At 34.0% G+C, this 20447-nt stretch overlaps 1 protein-coding gene and 1 pseudogene across 1 annotated transcript; both read left to right on the forward strand.

Annotated features, from left to right (window-relative positions):
* The first annotated feature begins 4202 nt into the window (after positions 1-4202).
* On the forward strand, positions 4203-7317 carry LOC142608245 (subtilisin-like protease SBT4.3). The gene is made up of 9 exons (XM_075779985.1): positions 4203-4303; positions 4433-4524; positions 4637-4883; positions 5017-5521; positions 5676-5776; positions 5863-6081; positions 6165-6276; positions 6444-6657; positions 6773-7317. The coding sequence occupies exons 1-9, from the start codon at positions 4203-4205 to the stop codon at positions 7315-7317; spliced, it is 2136 nt and encodes a 711-aa protein (XP_075636100.1).
* Positions 7318-11028: 3711 nt separating this feature from the next.
* On the forward strand, positions 11029-15115 carry LOC142606159 (subtilisin-like protease SBT4.3; annotated as a pseudogene).
* Positions 15116-20447: the final 5332 nt, after the last annotated feature.

The following is a 20447-nucleotide window of genomic DNA, read 5'->3' on the forward strand; positions in this document are numbered from 1 at the left end:
ATGATGACTTCTCCCTCTCTTCTAGTACTGCCTATGGCTTCTACTGGGCAATACCTTAGACCTACATTAGGAATCTGGTATTTGGCCCTAAAACCTTCCATACCAACATTGGTATCAACCAGGCACTTAAACCTACCCATTTGGGAGAAGCGAAAGTGAGAGCTTGAGAGAGAAAGGGGGTTTAGATGGTGGCCGAGGATAGAAGCCGAGAAGGAATGAGTAAAGAAAGTAAGAACTTACGAGATTTGGGTATGCGATTCTTCACGAGCTTCTGGAGAGAAAAGGTAATGATTGACACTTAGATACAATTGATTTCTGAAGAAATGAAAGAAGGCGCGGGTTTCTAGGTGTTTTGACGTGCGGGAGGCGGCCTCGAAATTAAATTTGTCCTACACAAATTTTCAAGGCCAACCTAGACCGTTGGATGTCCATCTTACTATTGAACGTGAGGAACAGGATGTAACTTGTGGTCATAAATGTGCATGTTCCGGGTTTCGAAGCGTCAGAAGCGTTTTCAGGGAACGAAAGGACCCATACACGCGTGGCGGTTTACAAAGCGTGTGGGAGGTACTCTGGTCGGATAAAAACTCTATTTCTCTCCTCGGATGGGTGGGAAAAATAAAGTTTTGAGGGGCTATTGTGGGGGGTAAAAACTCCTGAATAAACATTTGGGTTTTAGGCCTGATTGGTTGGTACCAGTTTGTTTTTGATCATGGCCTCTAGGCCTACAAGTCAGTCTGCACTATAAAAGTCCGAGGAGTAATGTCTCCTTGGACAGGCTCGACGATGACTCTGGGACTTGCTAAACGGGTTAAAGACAGAATTCTAGAAAAACTGATGGGTAAGAGGGTGATCCAAGCACCCTTTAGAAGCAAGGATGTGTGATAAATATCTAAGGAAAAGGCTGCTACCTCCGCATTAAAGACCCTGCATCTACTTCCCTGGCCGCATTAATGGGGAAGTGACCTATGAACAGTAGGATTTAGTCTCCCTGCTATCATTTGAAGACTTCAAGAAGGTGGTGGATGAGACAAGTATCTAGGGGGAAGATTTGTATGACACATAGATGAACCAGTGAAGGAGAAGTATATAAGGAAACGAGAGAGGAAAGAGAGGGGGGCTACACTTTCTACTAAGAGTAAGCAGGAACCAAGAGTTGTAAACTTTGGCATAGAAAGAGAGTATATGTATACAAATCGTCCTCGGCTTACGTTCGAGGAGGTTTCTTTGTTGTACTCATTTACCATTTGCATAGATTGTGGCACTTTAGCCTGTTAATCAAACTTCTAACATCCTGAACCTAGATTTCAAATCCATACTCTACAAATCTTATTGCACAAGGCTCATTGGGCCTGAACCCAACACTTGTTTTTGGGTCTGGGTACAATTGTGGCCTTACAATATATATCAATAGAGTTTATAAAATAACCATATAGTTTGTTTTTTCAAAGTAAAAATAACCATATAAAATATAATTTTCTTTTATATAAACAATTAACACCATTTATAGATAGTTAATATATGAAAATAAAATCCACTTCTGCCATTAATAAATGGAAATTAAATAATAAATTCACATAAATGCAAACTTTTGACTTTGAAGAGGTGAAAGACTAAATGAAAAGATTATTATCCCTTCTCAAGGAATGCGCAACTTGGCGTAACCTTAGACCACTATGGGTATAATTATTGTTGTCATATATACTGGTCGGTAACTCGTGGAATGCATTTAACATAATATGATTAATTTTTTTTTTCAGTTTTTGCTTTGCCTTAATATGAAATTTGATTATAATGTGCTATTAATAAAAATTTACGATGATTGTGTTTGTGTATAAAACTGTATATTTTAATTTTATCCATTTATTATGATTATATTATTAGATGGACTTATATATTCAACTATTAATATTTAAAGAAGACATGAAGTAACAGGATTTTACTAGAGGGTTTAAATATAAAAATAGAATTTAAATTTAATTAAAAAAATATTAAAATAATAACATTTAAAATTGTGGGAAATTCAAAAGTTTATGTGACATAATACTATGAGGTTAATTAAAAATCAATTTTCTTCTCATATATATATATATATATATATATATATATATATATATATATATATATATATACTAGTCGCTAATCCGTGCAATGCACGGAAAAACTATTGACTCTGACAAAAAATCCAACAACAAGTAAATAGACATTTTGAAAAAAAAATTTAATTGAAATTAATCCAAACAAATAATTAATCAACCAAAAATATAGCTTTTAATAAGAAAACAAAACATCACATGAACCTAAATAAAAAACATTTAAGGTGAAGAATTAAGAACCTACTAAGACTTAAATACCAAAAACCCCAAGACTTAAAACTTCAAAATTTATAGAATCCTCAAATTCTACTTCAAAACCAAACCAAATTCAACAAATTTATATATAACATACCAAATAAAAATTTATCGTTCCCTAGGCTGGAAGACATGAGTTTCATTTTTTATTCTCCAAAACAATAGATATATTCTGCCATGTATAATATAAAAAAATAATTAGTAGAAATTTCAACCCAAAAACCAAATCCACTATTATCAACGTGAGTCTAACATACCAAATAAAAATTTATCGTTCCCTAAGTTGGAAGACGTAGGTTGCATCTTTAATTTTATTTCCAAAAAAAAAAAAAAATAGAAATGCTTTATCTGCCATGTACAATAATAAAAAAAAAATTAGTAAAAATTTCAACCCAAAAACCAAACTCACGATTATCAACGTGAGTCTTTTTTTTTTTCAACGTTAGTTTTTTTTTTTTTTTTTGAGTCCTATCATAATTTTTGTTTTTATATTGATTATCCACGTTTGAGTTTGAATTTAAGTTGAACTTGTTAGAAAGATAGAGTTTCATTCATTGTTAAGTTTTGATTAAACAAAAATAATTTTATTTTAAAAAGATGATAATGATGAATTTGAGTTTAAGTTGGACTTATTAGAAAGATAGAGTTTCACTCTTGGTAAAGTTTGAACTAAAAAATAAAAATTTTATTTAAATATTGCATTGATGTGAAAATTATGAGAACTTCAGAAGTTTCGATTTTATATATATATATATATATATATATATATATAGATTTGTAGGCCTTTTGAAACTTGATAGGGTGTTACCTAAAGTAAATTAATTATCTATAATTAGTAAGTCACGTGACAAAAACATATCAATTTCACAATGCGTAATACATAGATATATCAAGCCATTACACGCAAGCATGTGGGTGAATTTTACAAATATAACACATAAAATTATTATATAGAATCAAAATGATTGTTAAATTTATTTGAAACAGTTGGTAATAATTCAAACATTTTTTTTTTGAGGGGAGATATTTGAAACTCAAGTAATAAAGTTTTACGTAGAGCGAAACTATATATATACATTTCTGGTAAACCTATATCAAGGATTTAGATTCATGCATGACTTGACATATATATACAAAAATTAAAGTTATGGCATGACTTTAATTTTTGTATATATATGCCAAGTCATGCATGAATCTAAATCCTTGGTGTGGGTTTGCCAGATATATCATTACCAAGTTGCAAGCTGCCAGCCTAAGATCTTTCCATGGTTTTATCAAGTAATATGCCACTATGAAAGCTGACTCATGGAAATGATCTAATGACCACTGCGAAGGAAATAAAAGCATTATAAGAATACGAATTTTCTGTCCTATTTTTTAGGTATAATTTATATTCCACCAATCACAAGTTATCATATATTCATTTTCCATCACCCTCAGTCCTCACTAATTCCAATCAATGTTGCTAAATTAATTTCCATAGTTAATAGATGCATTTAATAAGAAGGAAAGCAAATTATAATGCTTAATAGACAAGAAATTCTTAGCCCTCCATCCTGATATAAAACACAATTTACTACTCTTCAGTTGTCAGAATTGGAAAAATGGCTAATCATGGATCTCTTCTGTTTTTTTACATATCCTACATTCTTATACTCACCACAAGCTTATCATGCAGTGCCGCAGATGAAGACAGAAAGGCAAGTGTTATTTTCGTTGCAAAAGAATCTGTTTCTTCTATGGTCCAATTCCAATGACTAGTAAAACTAGATTGCTACACATAAATCACGCCAAATTTCCGTTTTATATGCCACTCTTTGTGACTTTCTGCTTAAGTTGTTGATGATAATGATGATTCAGGTCTACATTGTGTACATGGGGTCACTTCCAACAGGGCAATACTCTCCATTGTCTAACCACCTTAGTTTGCTTGAAGAAGTTGTCGAGGGCAGGTAACATTTCTAGATGCTATTCATTTTCCTTTGGAAATAATAACAACATTATCAGTTATTTATTTATTTATTATATATATATATATATATATATATTTTTTAATGTTCTCCCCCTCTCTCTCTCTCCAGTTCTGAAGAAAATTGCTTGGTTAGAAGTTACAAAAGGAGTTTCAATGGATTTGCTGCCAAGCTCACTGATCGTGAAAGACAAAAGCTTGCTAGTGAGTGTTGCATGCAAGACAATTTTATTGTATCTATTTCCCGAAAGAGTCACATAATTGATGGGTCATAACATTAACATTATAGCATGTTTTTACATACTGTGATGTGCAGATAGGAATGAAGTAGTCTCTGTTTTTCCGAGCAAACCTTACCATCTTCACACAACAAGGTCCTGGGACTTTCTTGGTTTTGTCGAGACAATTGAAAGGAATGCCACTGCTGAAAGTGATGTCATAGTTGGCGTTATTGACACTGGAATCTGGCCTGAATCAGAGAGCTTCAATGATGAAGGATTCAGTCCTCCCCCCTCGAAGTGGAAGGGTGAATGTAAAGGCGGCAACAATTTCACTTGCAATAAGTAATATTGTCTCCCAGCCTTTTGTTTATGCATAACACTGAAACACTAAACACAACCAAAAGAAAAATGTCATTGGTCTGTTATTTACACTCCTTTAAATGCTGATCACCAATATGGAACCATCATATTTCAGCAAGATAATTGGTGCTCGATATTACTCCTCAACATCAAGTGATAATATGTCTGCAAGGGACCATGATGGTCATGAAACCCATGCTGCCTCAACGGCAGCTGGCAACAAAGTAGAGGGTGCCAGTTTCTATGGAATTGCTCAAGGTACTGCAAGAGGAGGGGTTCCCTCAGCGAGGATTGCAGCATATAGAGCCTGCTATCCAAATGACTGTCAAGGAGAAAAAATCTTGGCTGCTTTTGACGATGCTATTGCTGATGGAGTTGACATCATTTCCATTTCAATAGGACCATATATTGCAGTTGCGAATTTCAGCCAAGATGTCATTGCGATTGGTGCATTTCATGCGATGGAGAAAGGGATATTAACTTCTCAATCTGCAGGCAACAGTGCTGGTCTAATAGCTAGTGTGTCAAGTGTAGCTCCATGGATATTTTGTGTAGCAGCAAGCAACATAGATCGCCAAATCATAGACAAGGTTGTCCTTGGGAACGGAAAGACACTAGATGTATGTATCATCCTTATATCTTTTCACATCCTATGTCGTCAGTGTAGATGAACTGTTTATGTGCAGCATGTAACCAAAGAAGTATGTGTGTGTATATGTATGTATGTATGTATTCGATTTACTAATTTGCATTCTGAAGGTTCTCCATAAACAGGGAATTGGAATAAATGGTTTCTCATTAAATGGAACTAAATTTCCTCTGGTTCTTGGCCAAAATGCTGTGAAGAATACATGCTCTACCTCTACCTCAGAAGGGTAAATTCTGCCACCCAAATTGTTTAAATATTTTCTAATGAACTATTAATCATAAAATGAAACTTCAAATTCTTTCTGTATTGTAGAGTCTGCAATGCAGGTTGCCTAAACAGCAGTTTAGTAATAGGAAAGATTGTTGTTTGCGATGATCCTGATGCAGATTTTGAGGCCAACATTGCTGGTGCAGTTGGGTCAATCTTGAAGAATGACCCGTTTGATGATATTGCTGATGTATTCTCACTACCTACAGCTTCTTTAAGCATTGACAAATATGACATAGTCGCATCCTACCTTAATTCTACAAAGTATATCTTCCTATTTAGTCCTGTTTGTTCTTTGAATTTGCTTTCTTTATATGAATCAATCGTCCTTGTGTTTTACTTTACAGAGAGCCTCAAGCAACCATTCTAAAAAGTGAAGCCATACAAGTTGGTGATGCACCAATAGTTGCTTGGTTTTCTTCACTTGGGCCGAATTATGTTGTGCCAGAAATCTTGAAGGTACTTGTTTTTTGAATCTACAAACTCTTTGATCATACAATTATCTATTTATTTTTGATAATTTGATAGATGGGAGAGATGAGATTTGAACTAGACGTCTTCAATGGAAATATTAGGAAGTGCTAATTGAATTAAATACATTGCATTATGCTTGTATTTGGCCGCAGCCTGATATAACTGCCCCAGGGGTAGAAATCTTGGCTGCGTACTCAGAAATTGTATCACCCTCATCTAGCTCTCAAGACATGAGGCGTGCTAAGTATAATATATTATCCGGAACCTCCATGGCTTGTCCCCATGTTTCTGGTGTGGCGGCATATGTGAAAACGTTTCATCCTGATTGGTCAGCTTCAGCAATCAAATCCGCTATTATGACTACTGGTAATCTTTCTTATTTCTTCTTCTGCCTTCTTATTTATTTTCCCAAGCTAAGTACTAGTAAGCTTTCTTAAAGTTTATGTTGCTGAATCACCAACTTTTTTTATTGTATCTATAGCTTCGCCCATGAATGCTACCGAAATTTTAGCAGCAGAATTTGCTTATGGCTCTGGGCAAATCAATCCAACAAAAGCTGTTGATCCAGGACTCGTGTACGATGCTTCCAAAGAAGACTACATCAACTTGCTATGCAGTTTGGGCTATGATGAGAAGAACCTTAGACTCATTTCAGGAGATAACAGCACTTGCCCCGAAGTTTCCACAAAAACATTGGCTAGAGATTTGAATTATCCTTCAATGACGGCCATGGTCAGCCCATTGCAGTCTGTTAATGTTACCTTTCATAGGACAGTTACAAATGTAGGCTTTGCAAACTCAACTTACAAGGCCACAACCTTCACAAATTCTGAAGTGAAAATAATTGTAGAGCCTGAAGTGCTATCCTTCACATCCTTAAATGAGAAGTCGTCTTTTATGGTGCATGTTACCGTAGGACAAGGAATTCTGCCAACTAATTACTCAAAGGCGTCCTCATCATTGGTATGGTCTGATGGCAGTCATAGTATAAGGAGTCCAGTTTTTGTGTACGCACTGTCGAATTGATCAATGGTGAAAATGATGTTGTTTTGATCCTAATTATATTATGTAGTGGAATATTTACTAAAAGTACTCCAGTAATGCTAATTGCCCAATTAGGTTTTAACAATCAAAGAATAAAACGTAGGCTATTACCGATCGCAAAGCAATAAACACAATATGAAAACGACACATGATGTTTTATTTTTAATCTATTATTGAGCCCAGAAACCAAGAAATAATTTACCTTTTGAGAATAAGTTTACAACATTTGTGCACCCTTTGAATTTCTTCATTTTTTTTTAAAGTTATTTATTTATGGTTTTTGGTTTTGATTTTGGGTCAAATTAAATAAGCCAAAATTAAATGCATGCAATTGAGCTTTCCTTTGTACAGCTGTCTACCAAACCCGGCCACCTAATCCACCTGCCCCACCAACTTGAACCTGAGCCAATCACTACCTGAACTGACGCCTATGGCGGTCGGTGACAAGTGTCCTCCTCCAAAACCTGACTGGAGTGGGTTGAGTGGTGGGTCTTCCCTCTAAAACCTGATATCAATTGAGCCAATCAACCCTCCACCCAAATTTCTTAGAAATCTCATCAAAGTTTTCCATGTATACCAAGAATTTGACCCAAAATCACATCTCTGTCCAAGATTCCACCTAGATTTGGCAAAAAAATTGCGATATCCACAGATTTGGACGAGATCTTGTGATCCCCAGTGAGATCGAGAGGAAATCTAAAAGCTCCAACGAGATCCGCGGATTGTTGCCGCCTTCTCGGTTCCAACTGAAACCGATCAAACTAACCCAATCACCGTATTGATTGGTGGCAGGTTCCTGATCTGCTACCCGAAGGAGTCGAATAGAGTCCAGGTTGGGCACAAACACTACCTAGACCGACACATAGACAACCTTATTCCTATGGATAGGTTCTACGGCTAATCCATGTATGGGTAAGGCCTTTATTAACCTGGGTCTCGTTTTCCTTCCTTCAAAAGGTCATTTACAACTAGGAGGCCTATGCTTAAATCTAGACCTAAGTGGACCTTTAATGGATTGGTGGGTAGGTCGTTATCGTACTCAGAAGCTATTATATGTAATGACACAGGTTGTGAATTGGTGGAATGAACTTTAGGGAGCTTAAGCCTAAATGGAGCTTAAGGTCCCTCGCTTACCTCTAATCGAGGGTAGTATAATTAGTGCAATTATGCGATTACTGATTAGCCCTCTTTAGAAGAGTCCTTGTTAAATCTAGGGTATGGAATATAACTGAGTCTAACTCTCTATCTATAATGGAGTCACCATTGTGAGTGCATCGCCCCGTGTCACAAGTCGTATGACATGTTTTACTTTCATTAGAGGAGTATGCCTTGGCTAGGTGGACCATTGTAGTGGAGGGTTCGGAGACATCATATTTTTAGGTTTAGGAACCAACTTGGACACCTATATATTCTAGGACTAGTATTTAAAGAAGATATGATTTACCTAGATTTTAATTTCAGGTTTAACTATATAATAGAATTTAAATTCAACTAAATTATATATTAAATAATAAGGTTTAAAATTGTGAGATCTCAAGAGTTTATGTAACATAATATTATGAGGTTAATTAAAAGTCATTTTTCTTCTATATATATATATATATTATTAGTATTATGCTCATCTAATGCATATTTTAATTTAAAATTATATGTCAATAAATTAAAACTATAATAATAATTAGTGAGTCTCTTGAAAGTTTGATAGAGTTTTTACCTAAATTAAATCAACTATCTTAATAACTAATGAATCACATGACAAAAATATATTAAGTTTACTATGCATAATACATACATATATTAAGCCATTTCATGCAAGCAAAATATGTTTGTGGTGGGTAAATTTTACAATATTAACAGTTTAACCCATAAAATTATTATTATAACGCATGTAGCTCGGTTAATGGGCTGACTGCTTAGTTGGGCTCACAATCTACTTGTTGCTATGGGTATATGAATATTCTACGATGGGAAGCTCCTAAGGGCAAAAATCTTACACCCTATTAACATTCCTTATGACCTCACCGAGCAAGCTCACTCTCTTCCTCCCTACTTCTCAGTCTTCTCCCCCTAATTATTTGGTGTCTTCTCTCAGAACGTCCAACCCCTAGTTCTCCTTCTTCCCCCCTCTTTATAGGCTTCTTTAGTGGGCTAGTAATGATTGCATTTCATAGTTTTTTTTTTTTTTTTGGTTTTTTTTTTGGCGTAGGTGAGTCCCTTTTAGATTATTCTTGACAGAAGGGAACCCACTTTGGAAACAGGCATGTCAGCCTTGGGACTCGTGATAGATGCCAGATGGTGCTCGGCGGCGACCTCCCCCAAGGCATTGTCGGGATGCCTTGGAGCGGAATTCGAGCAACACCAGACCCCGAGGCTTGGATAGTCCACGATACTCTGGGCCGAGCAATATGAACTAAGCCCAATGAATGACCCTTTTCCAACCTTTGGCCCATAGGCCATCTAATAATGGGTCGATGACCTTACAATTATACAAAATCAAGTTAAACATTAAATTACTTGTAACTTTGGTAATAATATTTTAGTAGAAGTAGAATTTTATAATATTTAGAAATTTTTTTGTAGACGAGAAATATTTGAAAGTTTAAGGTAATAAAATTTTAGGCAAAGTAAATTATTGGTAATAGAAATTAATGTATGGTAAACTTTTTTTTTTTTTTTTTTTGAGACAAGTATGGGAAGCTATCTTAATAATTAAGGAGTATAAAAACTTGTCACAATGAGAGAAGATAATCACTTAGCAAAATCACAAATTTTAAGATCCAACTTTTATTATATAGTATAGGATTATAAATTATAGAGCATAGAGATATTGATTACCAATTTACCATATACATGACCTACATATTGATGATAGCTGACTGATTAAATACATCTGCATGTTTTTAAACATTTGAATTCCAGGAAGCCAAATCAAGACCTTCGAATAAATTAACTGCATATGTAGCTTATATGGATATATATATTAATTCTTGAAAAAAAATTAATGGATAGATATACGAAGTTAGAGCCAGCCTTTGTGCTTACCTAATTTAGTAACATAATGCGGGAGGATTCATCCAAAAGAAAAAAAAATGTGGGAGAGGGGCAACTTACATATTTATCACTGTCAAGTTCAATGCTGCCAGCCCAAGAACTCTCCAAGGTTTTATCAAGTAATATGCCATTAATGGAAGCTGCCTCATAGCAATTACCTAATGTGCACTATAAAGGATAATATATCATCCTCACTAATTCCAATCAATGTCGCTAAAATGGCATAATTTTCATAGCTCATAGATGCATTTAATAAGAAGGAAAGCAAATTATAATGCTTAATTGACAAGAAATTCTTAATTCTCAATCCTGATATAAAATACAATTTACTACTCTTTAGTTTCAGAATTGGAAAAATGGCTAAGTATGGATCTCTTCTGTTTTGTTACATATCTAACATTCTCATACTCACCACAAGCCTATTGTGCAGAGCCGCAGATGAAGATAGAAAGGCAAGTGTTATCTTTGTTGCTAAATAATTTATCTTTTCTAAGGTCCAAATGACTAGTAAAACTAGATTGCTACACATAAATCACTTCAAACTGCCATTTTATCTGCCACTCTTTGTGATATTCTGCGTAATTATAAACATTTGATGATAAATTGATAATGATAATTATGATACGGGTCTTCATTGTGTACATGGGGTCACTTCCTGCAGGTCAATACTCACCACTGTCTAACCACCTTAGCATGCTACAAGAAGTTATTGAGGGCTGGTAAAATTTCTACATGATGACCAGTTTTCTTTGAAAATAATAATAAAAAATTAGACTTTACTGATACTCTTTCTCTCTCTCCCTCTCTAGTTTTGTAGAAAATTGCTTGGTTAGAAGTTACAAAAGGAGTCTCAATGGATTTGCTGCCAAGCTTAATTACTGATTGTGAAAGATAGAAGCTTGCTAGTGAGTACTACATTCAAGAAAATTTTGTTATATCGTTTCCCCAAAGATTCACATAATTTTATGGGTCATATCATTATAGCATGTATTTACATACTGTGATGTGCAGATAGGAATGAAGTAGTCTCTATTTTTCCAAGCAAAACTTACCATCGTCACACAACAAGGTCTTGGGACTTTCTTGGTTTGGTTTTTCTGAGAGAATTGAAAGGAACGCCATTGCTGAGAGTGATGTCATAGTCGGCTTTATTGACATTGGAATCTGGCCTGAATCAGAGAGCTTCAATGATGAAGGATTTGGTCCTCCCCCCAAGAAGTGGAAGGGTGAATGTAAAGGTGGCCAAAATTTCTCTTGCAATAAGTAATGTTTTTTTTTTTTCCTCCCAGCTTGTTGTTTATGCATGACACTGAAACGCAAAACACAACCAAAAAAAATTGTCATTTTTCAGCTATATTTACTCCTCCAAAAACTGATGACCAATATAGGACCGTCTTATTTCAGCAAGATCATTGGAGCTCAATAGTACTCATCAACATCAAATGATAATAGGTCTGCAAGGGACCATGATGGTCATGGAACCCATACTGCCTCAACGGCATCTGGCAACAAAGTAAAGGGTGTCAGTTTCTATAAAATTGCTCAGGGAACTGCAAGAGGAGGGGTTCCTTCAGCGAGGAATGCAGCATATAAAGTCTGCTATGTAGATGGGTGTGCAGCAATAGATATCTTGGCTGCTTTCGATGAAGCTATTGCTGATGGAGTTGACATCATTTCCATTTCATTAGGACCAAATTTTCCAGAGCAAGATATCAGCCAAGATACCACTGCAATTGGTGCTTTTCATGCAATGGATAAAGGGATATTAACTTCTCAATCTGCAGGCAACAGCGGTCTAAGAGCTAGTGTGGTAAGTCATAAGTGTAGCTCCATGGCTACTTTCTGTAGCTGCAAGCAACAGATTGCCAAATCATAGACAAGGTCATCCTTGGGAATGGAAAGACTCTAAATTTATCATTCTTATATCTTCTCACATACTATATTGTCATTGTAAATTTACTGTTTATGTTGTATTCAATTTCTATATTGCATTCTAACAGTCCTCCATATACAGGGAATTGGAATAAATGGTTTCTCATCAAACGGAACTAAGTTTCCTCTGGTTCGTGGAGTAAATGCTGCAAAGAATACATGCTCTACCTCTGAAGTGTATGTAAATTTTGCCACCCAAATTTTTTTAATATTTTCTAATGAAATATTAATCATAAAATGAAACTTCAAATTCTTTTTGTATTTATGAAGATTTGATGAATGAATATTCTGTATTAATTAAGAAACTGAGTGTACAAGAAGATATTTATACAAGGCAGAGAAACTAACTCTCTAAACTAACTTCTAAACTATACGCATCTTCTCTCCAAAACTCTGTTACGAAATACACCAATCAGCTACTTACACGTGTTAATAATTATAACTAACCAACTAAAGCTCAGCCTAAGCTACAAGTAGTATTGCAAACTAAACGATAAAGCTACTGCCGTTTATGCAGATGCAGGGACAATTGCAGTTGTTCCAGTGCTCTGTTCTTTGACAGCTCCTGTTCAGTTCCTTTGATGATGAGCCTGATGCTCCAAGAGTCGCTTGGTTTTCTTCACTTGGGCCGAATATTCTTGTGCCAGAAATCTTGAAGGTACATTTTTTTTGTACCTACAAAAGTCTTTGCCTCATACAATTGAATTGATTACATTGTATTATGCTTTTATTTCACTGCAGCCTGACATAACTGCCCCCGGTGAAAAAATCTTGGCTGCATATTCGCCAATTGTTTCACCCACGTCCAGCTCTCAAGACTAGAGGCACGTTAACAGGGACGAAGCCAGGAGTTCTATCGAGGGGGGTGAAGTATAAAAACATTTTTTTTTTCTTGAAAATTCCAACTAGCATCCATTTAGTATAACAAATGGAAAGACACAAATAACTATTTTTTAATAAATTACGAAACAATTATATATCAAAAAGGAATATAGCATTATTTTAAATCTCAAAAATCATCATAACTAAAATAATTATTTCAAACCAAGTATGACAATTGTTAACTATAAATTTATAATTTGGAATAGTTTGAGCAAATTAAGTATCAAACACCACTTCCTTGTACATAAAAAATCTCTTTAGGAACTTAATGTAATTGTGTCTGTGTGCATCAACCATTGAACAATGTGTAGTGTGTCATGGCTCATGACTCTCTTGGGTGTGGCATTTTTAATCTTACTATCTACTAATTGCTAAACAAAACAGTAACCATTCCACTAAACAAAAAGACAAAACATCTCAACTAAATTAATTGTTTAGTTGCAACAGAGCAACTCCCAAAACACATTATACACCACTTTTTATAACTTAAAAAAAAAAACCAACTCATTTCAAAGTCAAATAAAGTGAAGCAGTAATAATGCTGTTCAGAGAAAGAGATTAGACAATAAGAAATTAAACGACACAAAAAGAAAGAGAGAGCAACCCAGCAAAAATACAAAAAAGGATAAAAACTAGAGTCTCACTGATGAAGCAGATAGGAAATTGGACAGAGTCTCATTGATGAAGCAGAAGTGACGGCAGTGTCATGAGTGGATCAAAGAGGGCAAAATCACACACTCTCTCTTTGTTCGACTGGTATTTGTATTATCTTTTTTAGGAAATTTTTTCTTTAAAATTAACAAGGCTAAAATTGAAATGTTGATTCGAAGATCTGATCAATTTAGATCTTATAAAATTATTAAGGGTTTTTTTCTTGTTTATTTGGGCTTTACTTTTTATGTTGTTGGGCTACTTTTTCTTGAATGCTGTTTGGGTTAAAGAGGTCAGGTTATATTTTGAGTGGGAAGAGGGGGGCCAAGAACAATTTTCTTTAGCCCAAATTCAAAAAACTCATAAAATATTATATACTTCTCTTTTGTTTTATAAATTCCAGGGGGGCCATTGCCCCCCAAGGTCATCAAATAGCTCCGTCCCTGCACGTTAAGTACAATATATTGTCCAGAACCTCCATATGTTGCCCTCATGCTGCTGGTGTAGCTGCATATGTCAAAACTTTTCACCCCGATTGGTCAGCTTCAGCCATCAAATCTGCTAATATGATTACCGGTAATCTTTCTTAATTCTTCTTGTGTCTTTTTATTTATATTTTCCTGGCTAAGTACAAGTATTCTTTCTTAAAGTTTATTTTGCTGAATTACCAACTATTTTGTATCTATAGCTTCGCCCATGAATGCTACCAATAATTTAGAAGCAGAATTTGCTTATGGATCTGGGCTAATCAATCCAACAAAAGCTGTTCGTCCGGGGCTCGTTTATGATGCTTCTAAAGAAGACAACATCAAAATGCGATGCTTCTAAAGAAGACTGCATCAAAATGCTATGTGGTTTAGGGTATGATGAAAGGAAACTTAGACATATTACAGGAGCTAACAGCTCTTGCCCCAAAGTTTCCAAGAAAGTGTTGCCCAGGGATCTAAATTACTCATCACTGACGGCTATGGTCAATCCATCAAAGTCTTTTAATCTTACCTTTCACAGGATAGTTACGAATGTCGGCTTCGCAAACTCCACTTACAAGGCCACGACCTTCACAAATTCGGAAGTGAAAGTAGTAGTAGAGCCTGAAGTGATCTCCTTCAAGTCCTTACATGAGAAGAAGTCTTTTGTGGTGTCTATTACCGAAGGACAAAGAGTATTGCCAACTGATTTCTCAATGGCATCCTCATCATTGGTATGGTCTGATGGAAGTCATAGTGTAAGGAGTCCCGTTATTGTGTATGCACTGTCAAATTGATCAAGGGTGAAAAGAAATTATGCAATGGATTATATATTTGAAAGTATAATTATGCGAAGTGTTCCATTTGGTTTTAAAAATAGGCCGTCACCAATTGCAAAGCAATAAACGCACTATGAAAAGGAAACATGATATGGTGACCAAGTAGAAAATTCAAGGGAAATGTTCCCTAGAGAAAAATCTATTACAAGGTGACACATCCAAATAAGCAATCTACTGATTCTACTCTAATAAGAGAAGTTTGCAGATCTAGTGCAAAACCTTTGTTCATAAACTCTACTAGCTAGATGAATTTACTATAGAAACATTCAACAACTTTAAAACCTTTAAACTCTTGAATTTTATGGATGCTCTACAGATGACACACCCATGTTTCCAGTCCATAACCTTTGACCAACTTCAAGAACATCTTAATGATTTGATTGACTTCAAAACAACTAAGTTCCTATGATTTTAACTTGATCAGTCGATTACACGAATATCAATCTTGAATATCCATTCTCTGAACTCACAGGTGGTGGCTTGAATGATTTCTTAATAGGGTTCACGACAAAGTGCCTCTCTAGCCTTATAAAGTCGAGTTATAATAGTGTCTTTTATACATGTAAGTAGGGTACATACATAATATTGAGCAAAAAACCTACGACAATAATTAATGACACATCAGCCCTGGTTCTCAATCGACCGAGATTTGATCTAGAGTAGTTGAACTCTGCATGAACTGTATTTCTTGAGCTACTTCTTGCACAAATGGCCTTAAACATGATGTAACTTGTATAAACTAATTATAGACAAATTTGACAATTACATTGTCATGGAATATGGCAACTATAAACTTAACAAAGGGTATTATCTATCATTATGGAAAATGTATTTTCTTCAGGTTTCAAATTAAAAATATAAAAGTGTACACAATTAGATATATAAAATAAAATCTACTGTGAAATTGATTTTCTCAATTTATCTTGAAATGAAAAGGATCTTATACCCATGATTTTAAGCATTTAAGACCCACTTCCAAAACTCCTAGAAATACTGTTTCGTATTATCCAATTCGAATTAAGTTGTGAAATTTGATGCTCTACCACTGAATGAAACCTTATAGAGTTATAGTCTCTTTAATATGTGATTGTTCTTTCTTTTGTAATCTCCAATAGAAATTTTCAAATATTCATTTGGCTCATTAGAAATCAGAAATGAGATAAATTGAATCTAGCTAAGACCATAATACATTATTATTATTAGGGTCATGTTACAATGAGTCAATTGGAAATCTGTCCCATGAAAATGGGTTGGATACAGGTTTGAATTAGTTGTAAAAGTTTTTTTTTTTGGAGGGGGGGGGGGGGGGGGGGCGTATTTTGCACTACCTTCTTAATTTTTATTATAATTTCTTGAAGTTATTTATTAAAATTTTGGCTAAAATGTAAAACTCACCCTCTAGGTTTTTTTTTTTAAGGTTTCATTTTAGTCCTTTAACTTTGTTTTTATTCATTTTAGGCATTTTCGTCAACTTTTGTTAAAATTTTTTGAAAAAATAAATCTGGAAAATACTTTTCAATCATTAATTGAATTTTTTTAATATAAAATTTTTGAAAAATTGAAAAAATTAACCACAACATATAACAAAAGTTAATGGAAAAACCTTAATTAACCACAACATTTAAACAACATTACATGTATTTCTATACACTTTTTTCATTCACACCTATTTCTACAAAACAACAACTACGTTACTAGAAATCTTTTACCAAATGAGCTCCACAACTACATTAATGAGCCCAGCAATACATTAAATTTTTTTTTTATTACTTTTTTTTGGAGAATAAACTTGCAACATGTGTGCACCCTTCTAAAATTTATATTTTGGACTTCATTCTTTTATCTCCTTTTTTTGAGAAGATTTATCTCCTTTATTTGATTGTTTCCTTTTCTCTATTATTGTTTTCATAGTTTTTATCTATAGTCATGAGATTATAATCAAAACATAACCTTTGATATGTTTAGTCTGATTTCTTTTAAAATATTATTGCATAACTAATTATAAAATAAATGTTAAAATGCAAAACTTACCCTCTAAATTTCACCAGAATTCATTTCAGCGCTCTAACTTTGCTTATATTTATTTCAGTACTCTAAATTTTAAGTTTATTTAATTAAGACCTATTCGTCAACTTTTGTTAAATTTTTTCTAAAAAAAATATGGAAAATATTTTTTTCAATCATTAATTGGATTTTTTCAATTAAAAAAATATGGAGAAAAAAATTAAAAATTTGGACAATAAACCACAACATTTCTCCATCAACTTCTGTTAATTTTATTTTTTTAATTCTGAAAAATATCTTTCAATTATTAATTGGATTTTTTTAATTCAAAAAATTAAAAATTTGGCCAATTAACCACAACATTTAACAATAGTTGATGGGGAGATCTTAATTGAATAAACTTGAAACTTAGAAGACTGAAATGAACGAAAGTAAGGTTAGAGGATTGAAATGAATTCTGGTGAAAAATAGATGGTAGGTTTTGCATTTTAGCCTAAAACAAATTATTAATTGAATCACCCTCTCAAATTGTCAAATCCTTTGAGAGGTGGGTCATACAGTTTTTTTTTTTTGACAAACAAGGACGTCCAAACATTTTCGAGTATCTAACTATTTCCTTAAGTGTATGTAGTCTCCTCATCCTATATGCATCGGGTTATTAAAAGGAGGAATCCCATAAAGTTGGCCCTAAGATGCTGATGAGACTTTAGGCTCAACTCTTTGTGCTAGTTAGTATGAAATTGTAGTTAGCACTTATGCTTTCATCATCTTCACACACCCAATTACATGTATTTGTTAGGGCTGAGCATGGACTTGGTCAACTTGCTCACCTTTCCCGACCTAACCGTAGGCCTGTCCACGGGTCGGTCTGGGTCGGGTTTGTGCCCAACCCAAAACTGGCCCGATCACTTTGAGTCTCTTATACTTGAACCCACCGCTAACGGTAGCAGTATAGGTGGCCGAACATCATCTGTTTCTGGTCGGGTCTCGGTCGGCTTTGAAATGTGTGAATCATCGCCGAATTTTGCAAAAATCAGCTAGATTTTGCTGGATCTGACTGAGTCTTGAAGAGATCAGGCCAGATCTCGACGAGATCTCGTCGGATCTTGACAGATCGGACATAACCAGACTAGCGAACCACTTTAATCGGCGGAGAACAACATTTTCGGTGTTGAGATTTGTTGGGTCGGTTGAAAATCAATTTTCCATGCTCAAACCTGTCAACTAATCCGTCGGTCATGGGTTTTAGGGGTAAAGATCCGCCGCCGACCTTTGCTGGCGTCGGGTCAGACGGTTCTTGGGCCAGATCGGCCGGTTGGGCAGGTTGGTCAGTTTCTGGGTTTGGTTGGACACCCCTACCCACCAACCTTTGGCCAAAGAATTGGATTTAATTCTGGTCTTGGGTTAGTCTTGGGTCCAACATGACCCATCCAAGGAGAGAGAGAGAGAGGTTTGATATAGACAATGTTCTAAGAGTTCATTTTGACCCGACCCACCTGTCCTTGTAGAATACAATTGTGTTTTGTTATTCTCAATTTTTATAGCTTTTAATTTCTGTTTCTTTTTGTTGCTCAAAGGTTTCCAATAATTTGCACAATTGTAAATCAAGAATTCAAATTCCAGTGTTCTACTTCTCACTAATGCTTCTATTCTTCTATCATTGTTGTTGGAAACTTTCTTTGTAATGTCAATTGTCAATAAGCTTAAATTTGAAAAGCTTTCTACATCTAGGCCTCGTTTGATATGATAGTTTAACAACATGATTTTAGTTTTTAAATAATATTACATGTCACATATTTTTTTACCCACATATATTTTAAAAAATACAAACAATGTTACTGGAACAATGTGTCTTCTTGGTGCTATTAAACCTTCTATAAAAACTTTTCTTCGTAATGCTAGTAGCTCTGTGATTGCTCAAAGTTCAACAACCTTCTCGCCAGCAAGTTCTTGTTGATTCTATTGATGTTGACAGCTTCCAATGTAGGCCTAACATTTTTATAACATCAAGAATTTAGAAAAGTAGATTTTTTAAACAATAAATTCATATATGATATACAGACAATTAAAAAACGAGCAATTTAATAAAGAAATATGTGAGATTTAAAAAGTCATTAATTGACTTATAGTAGAATCTGAAGCCATAAATTTGGTTGAAGATGCATTAAAAGGAAAGTTTCCATTATCACAAATTTGTTTAAATGAAAAGAAATTAATGTATTTAAGGATATATGCTATTTGTTTCAGGGTATAAAATATTATAATCGGTCAAAGAATGGTAAAAATGGCAATAGCAAGTTAAGGAGTAATATTGCTTGTTTAAGGACATGTATTTAAGAAAAAAAATTATGACTTATATTCCGAATATAGTGTTCTAAAAAATTATTCCTACATATTTTTTTCTTCTTAACTTACAACGTTTCATCAATTATTTTTCAACCATAACCATCTCTTGAAATTTTCCTAATGCAAATCTTTTGAAAATTTATAAATGTAAATTTAAATTTCTTATATTTTTCTCCAAAAAAAATTCTTATAAAATTTATGTATTTCAAATATATTTTTGGAAGTGCCGTAAACTATTTTTTTTATATTCTTTATTTTATGAACCTTTTAGGCTATTACTATCCCTTTTATAGTTAAAAGTTTTTAAGAAAAGCATATTGAATCAATTAGTTAATTACATTTATATAAGTATCGCACCAGAGCATTCTCATGAATGAGTTTACATTCAAATTAAGTGAAGCTTCAAAAGAATACTTAATAATTAATAATGTCTCCTTAAAAATAGATAAATAAAAACTAAAAACAAAATTTTCCCTAAATTGAATTGTTAAAGAAAATTTTGACTTATTTGCTTGGTCTTCAACAAATAATTCCATATTGGGTCGTAGATAAAGATTTGAATGGTTAGTAAATTAAAAGAGGTTGGGGTTGGTAGCAATAAAATCTTACAAAATCTTCTTTTTTCCTTCTACAATATACCAATGATTTGCGACAGTCAAGGAAACAATTTCCTCGATGAATAATGTTAAAGGTACAAACTATTTTACAAAAATTTTAACAAACTACTAATGTGGTGAGTGATTATTAGTAAATGAAAAAGTGATATTAATAGTGGGTCTAAATGAAAACCAATAAAAAGTTTGCCACATCAACCGTTTATAAAAATATTGTAAAATAGTTTGTGTCTGTAACATTATTCTTCCTCTAATTTCTACATTTTTTTAAAGAGATTAAATTCTGTAAGGATGTGGTATAAATTCATGATTTATCCCTCCAATCC

Source organism: Castanea sativa, chromosome 8 (assembly GCF_040712315.1).
Source record: "Castanea sativa cultivar Marrone di Chiusa Pesio chromosome 8, ASM4071231v1".
NCBI classification, from domain to species: domain Eukaryota; kingdom Viridiplantae; phylum Streptophyta; class Magnoliopsida; order Fagales; family Fagaceae; genus Castanea; species Castanea sativa.

Bases quoted from the DNA above. Each gene is read 5' to 3' on its own strand.
- LOC142608245 (XM_075779985.1), top strand. From the start codon at position 4,203: ATGATTCAGGTCTACATTGTGTACATGGGGTCACTTCCAACAGGGCAA. The intron at 4,525-4,636 runs GTGAGTGTTGCA...TGTGATGTGCAG, and splicing joins TGAAAGACAAAAGCTTGCTA to ATAGGAATGAAGTAGTCTCT. The intron at 5,522-5,675 runs GTATGTATCATC...CTCCATAAACAG, and splicing joins GGAACGGAAAGACACTAGAT to GGAATTGGAATAAATGGTTT.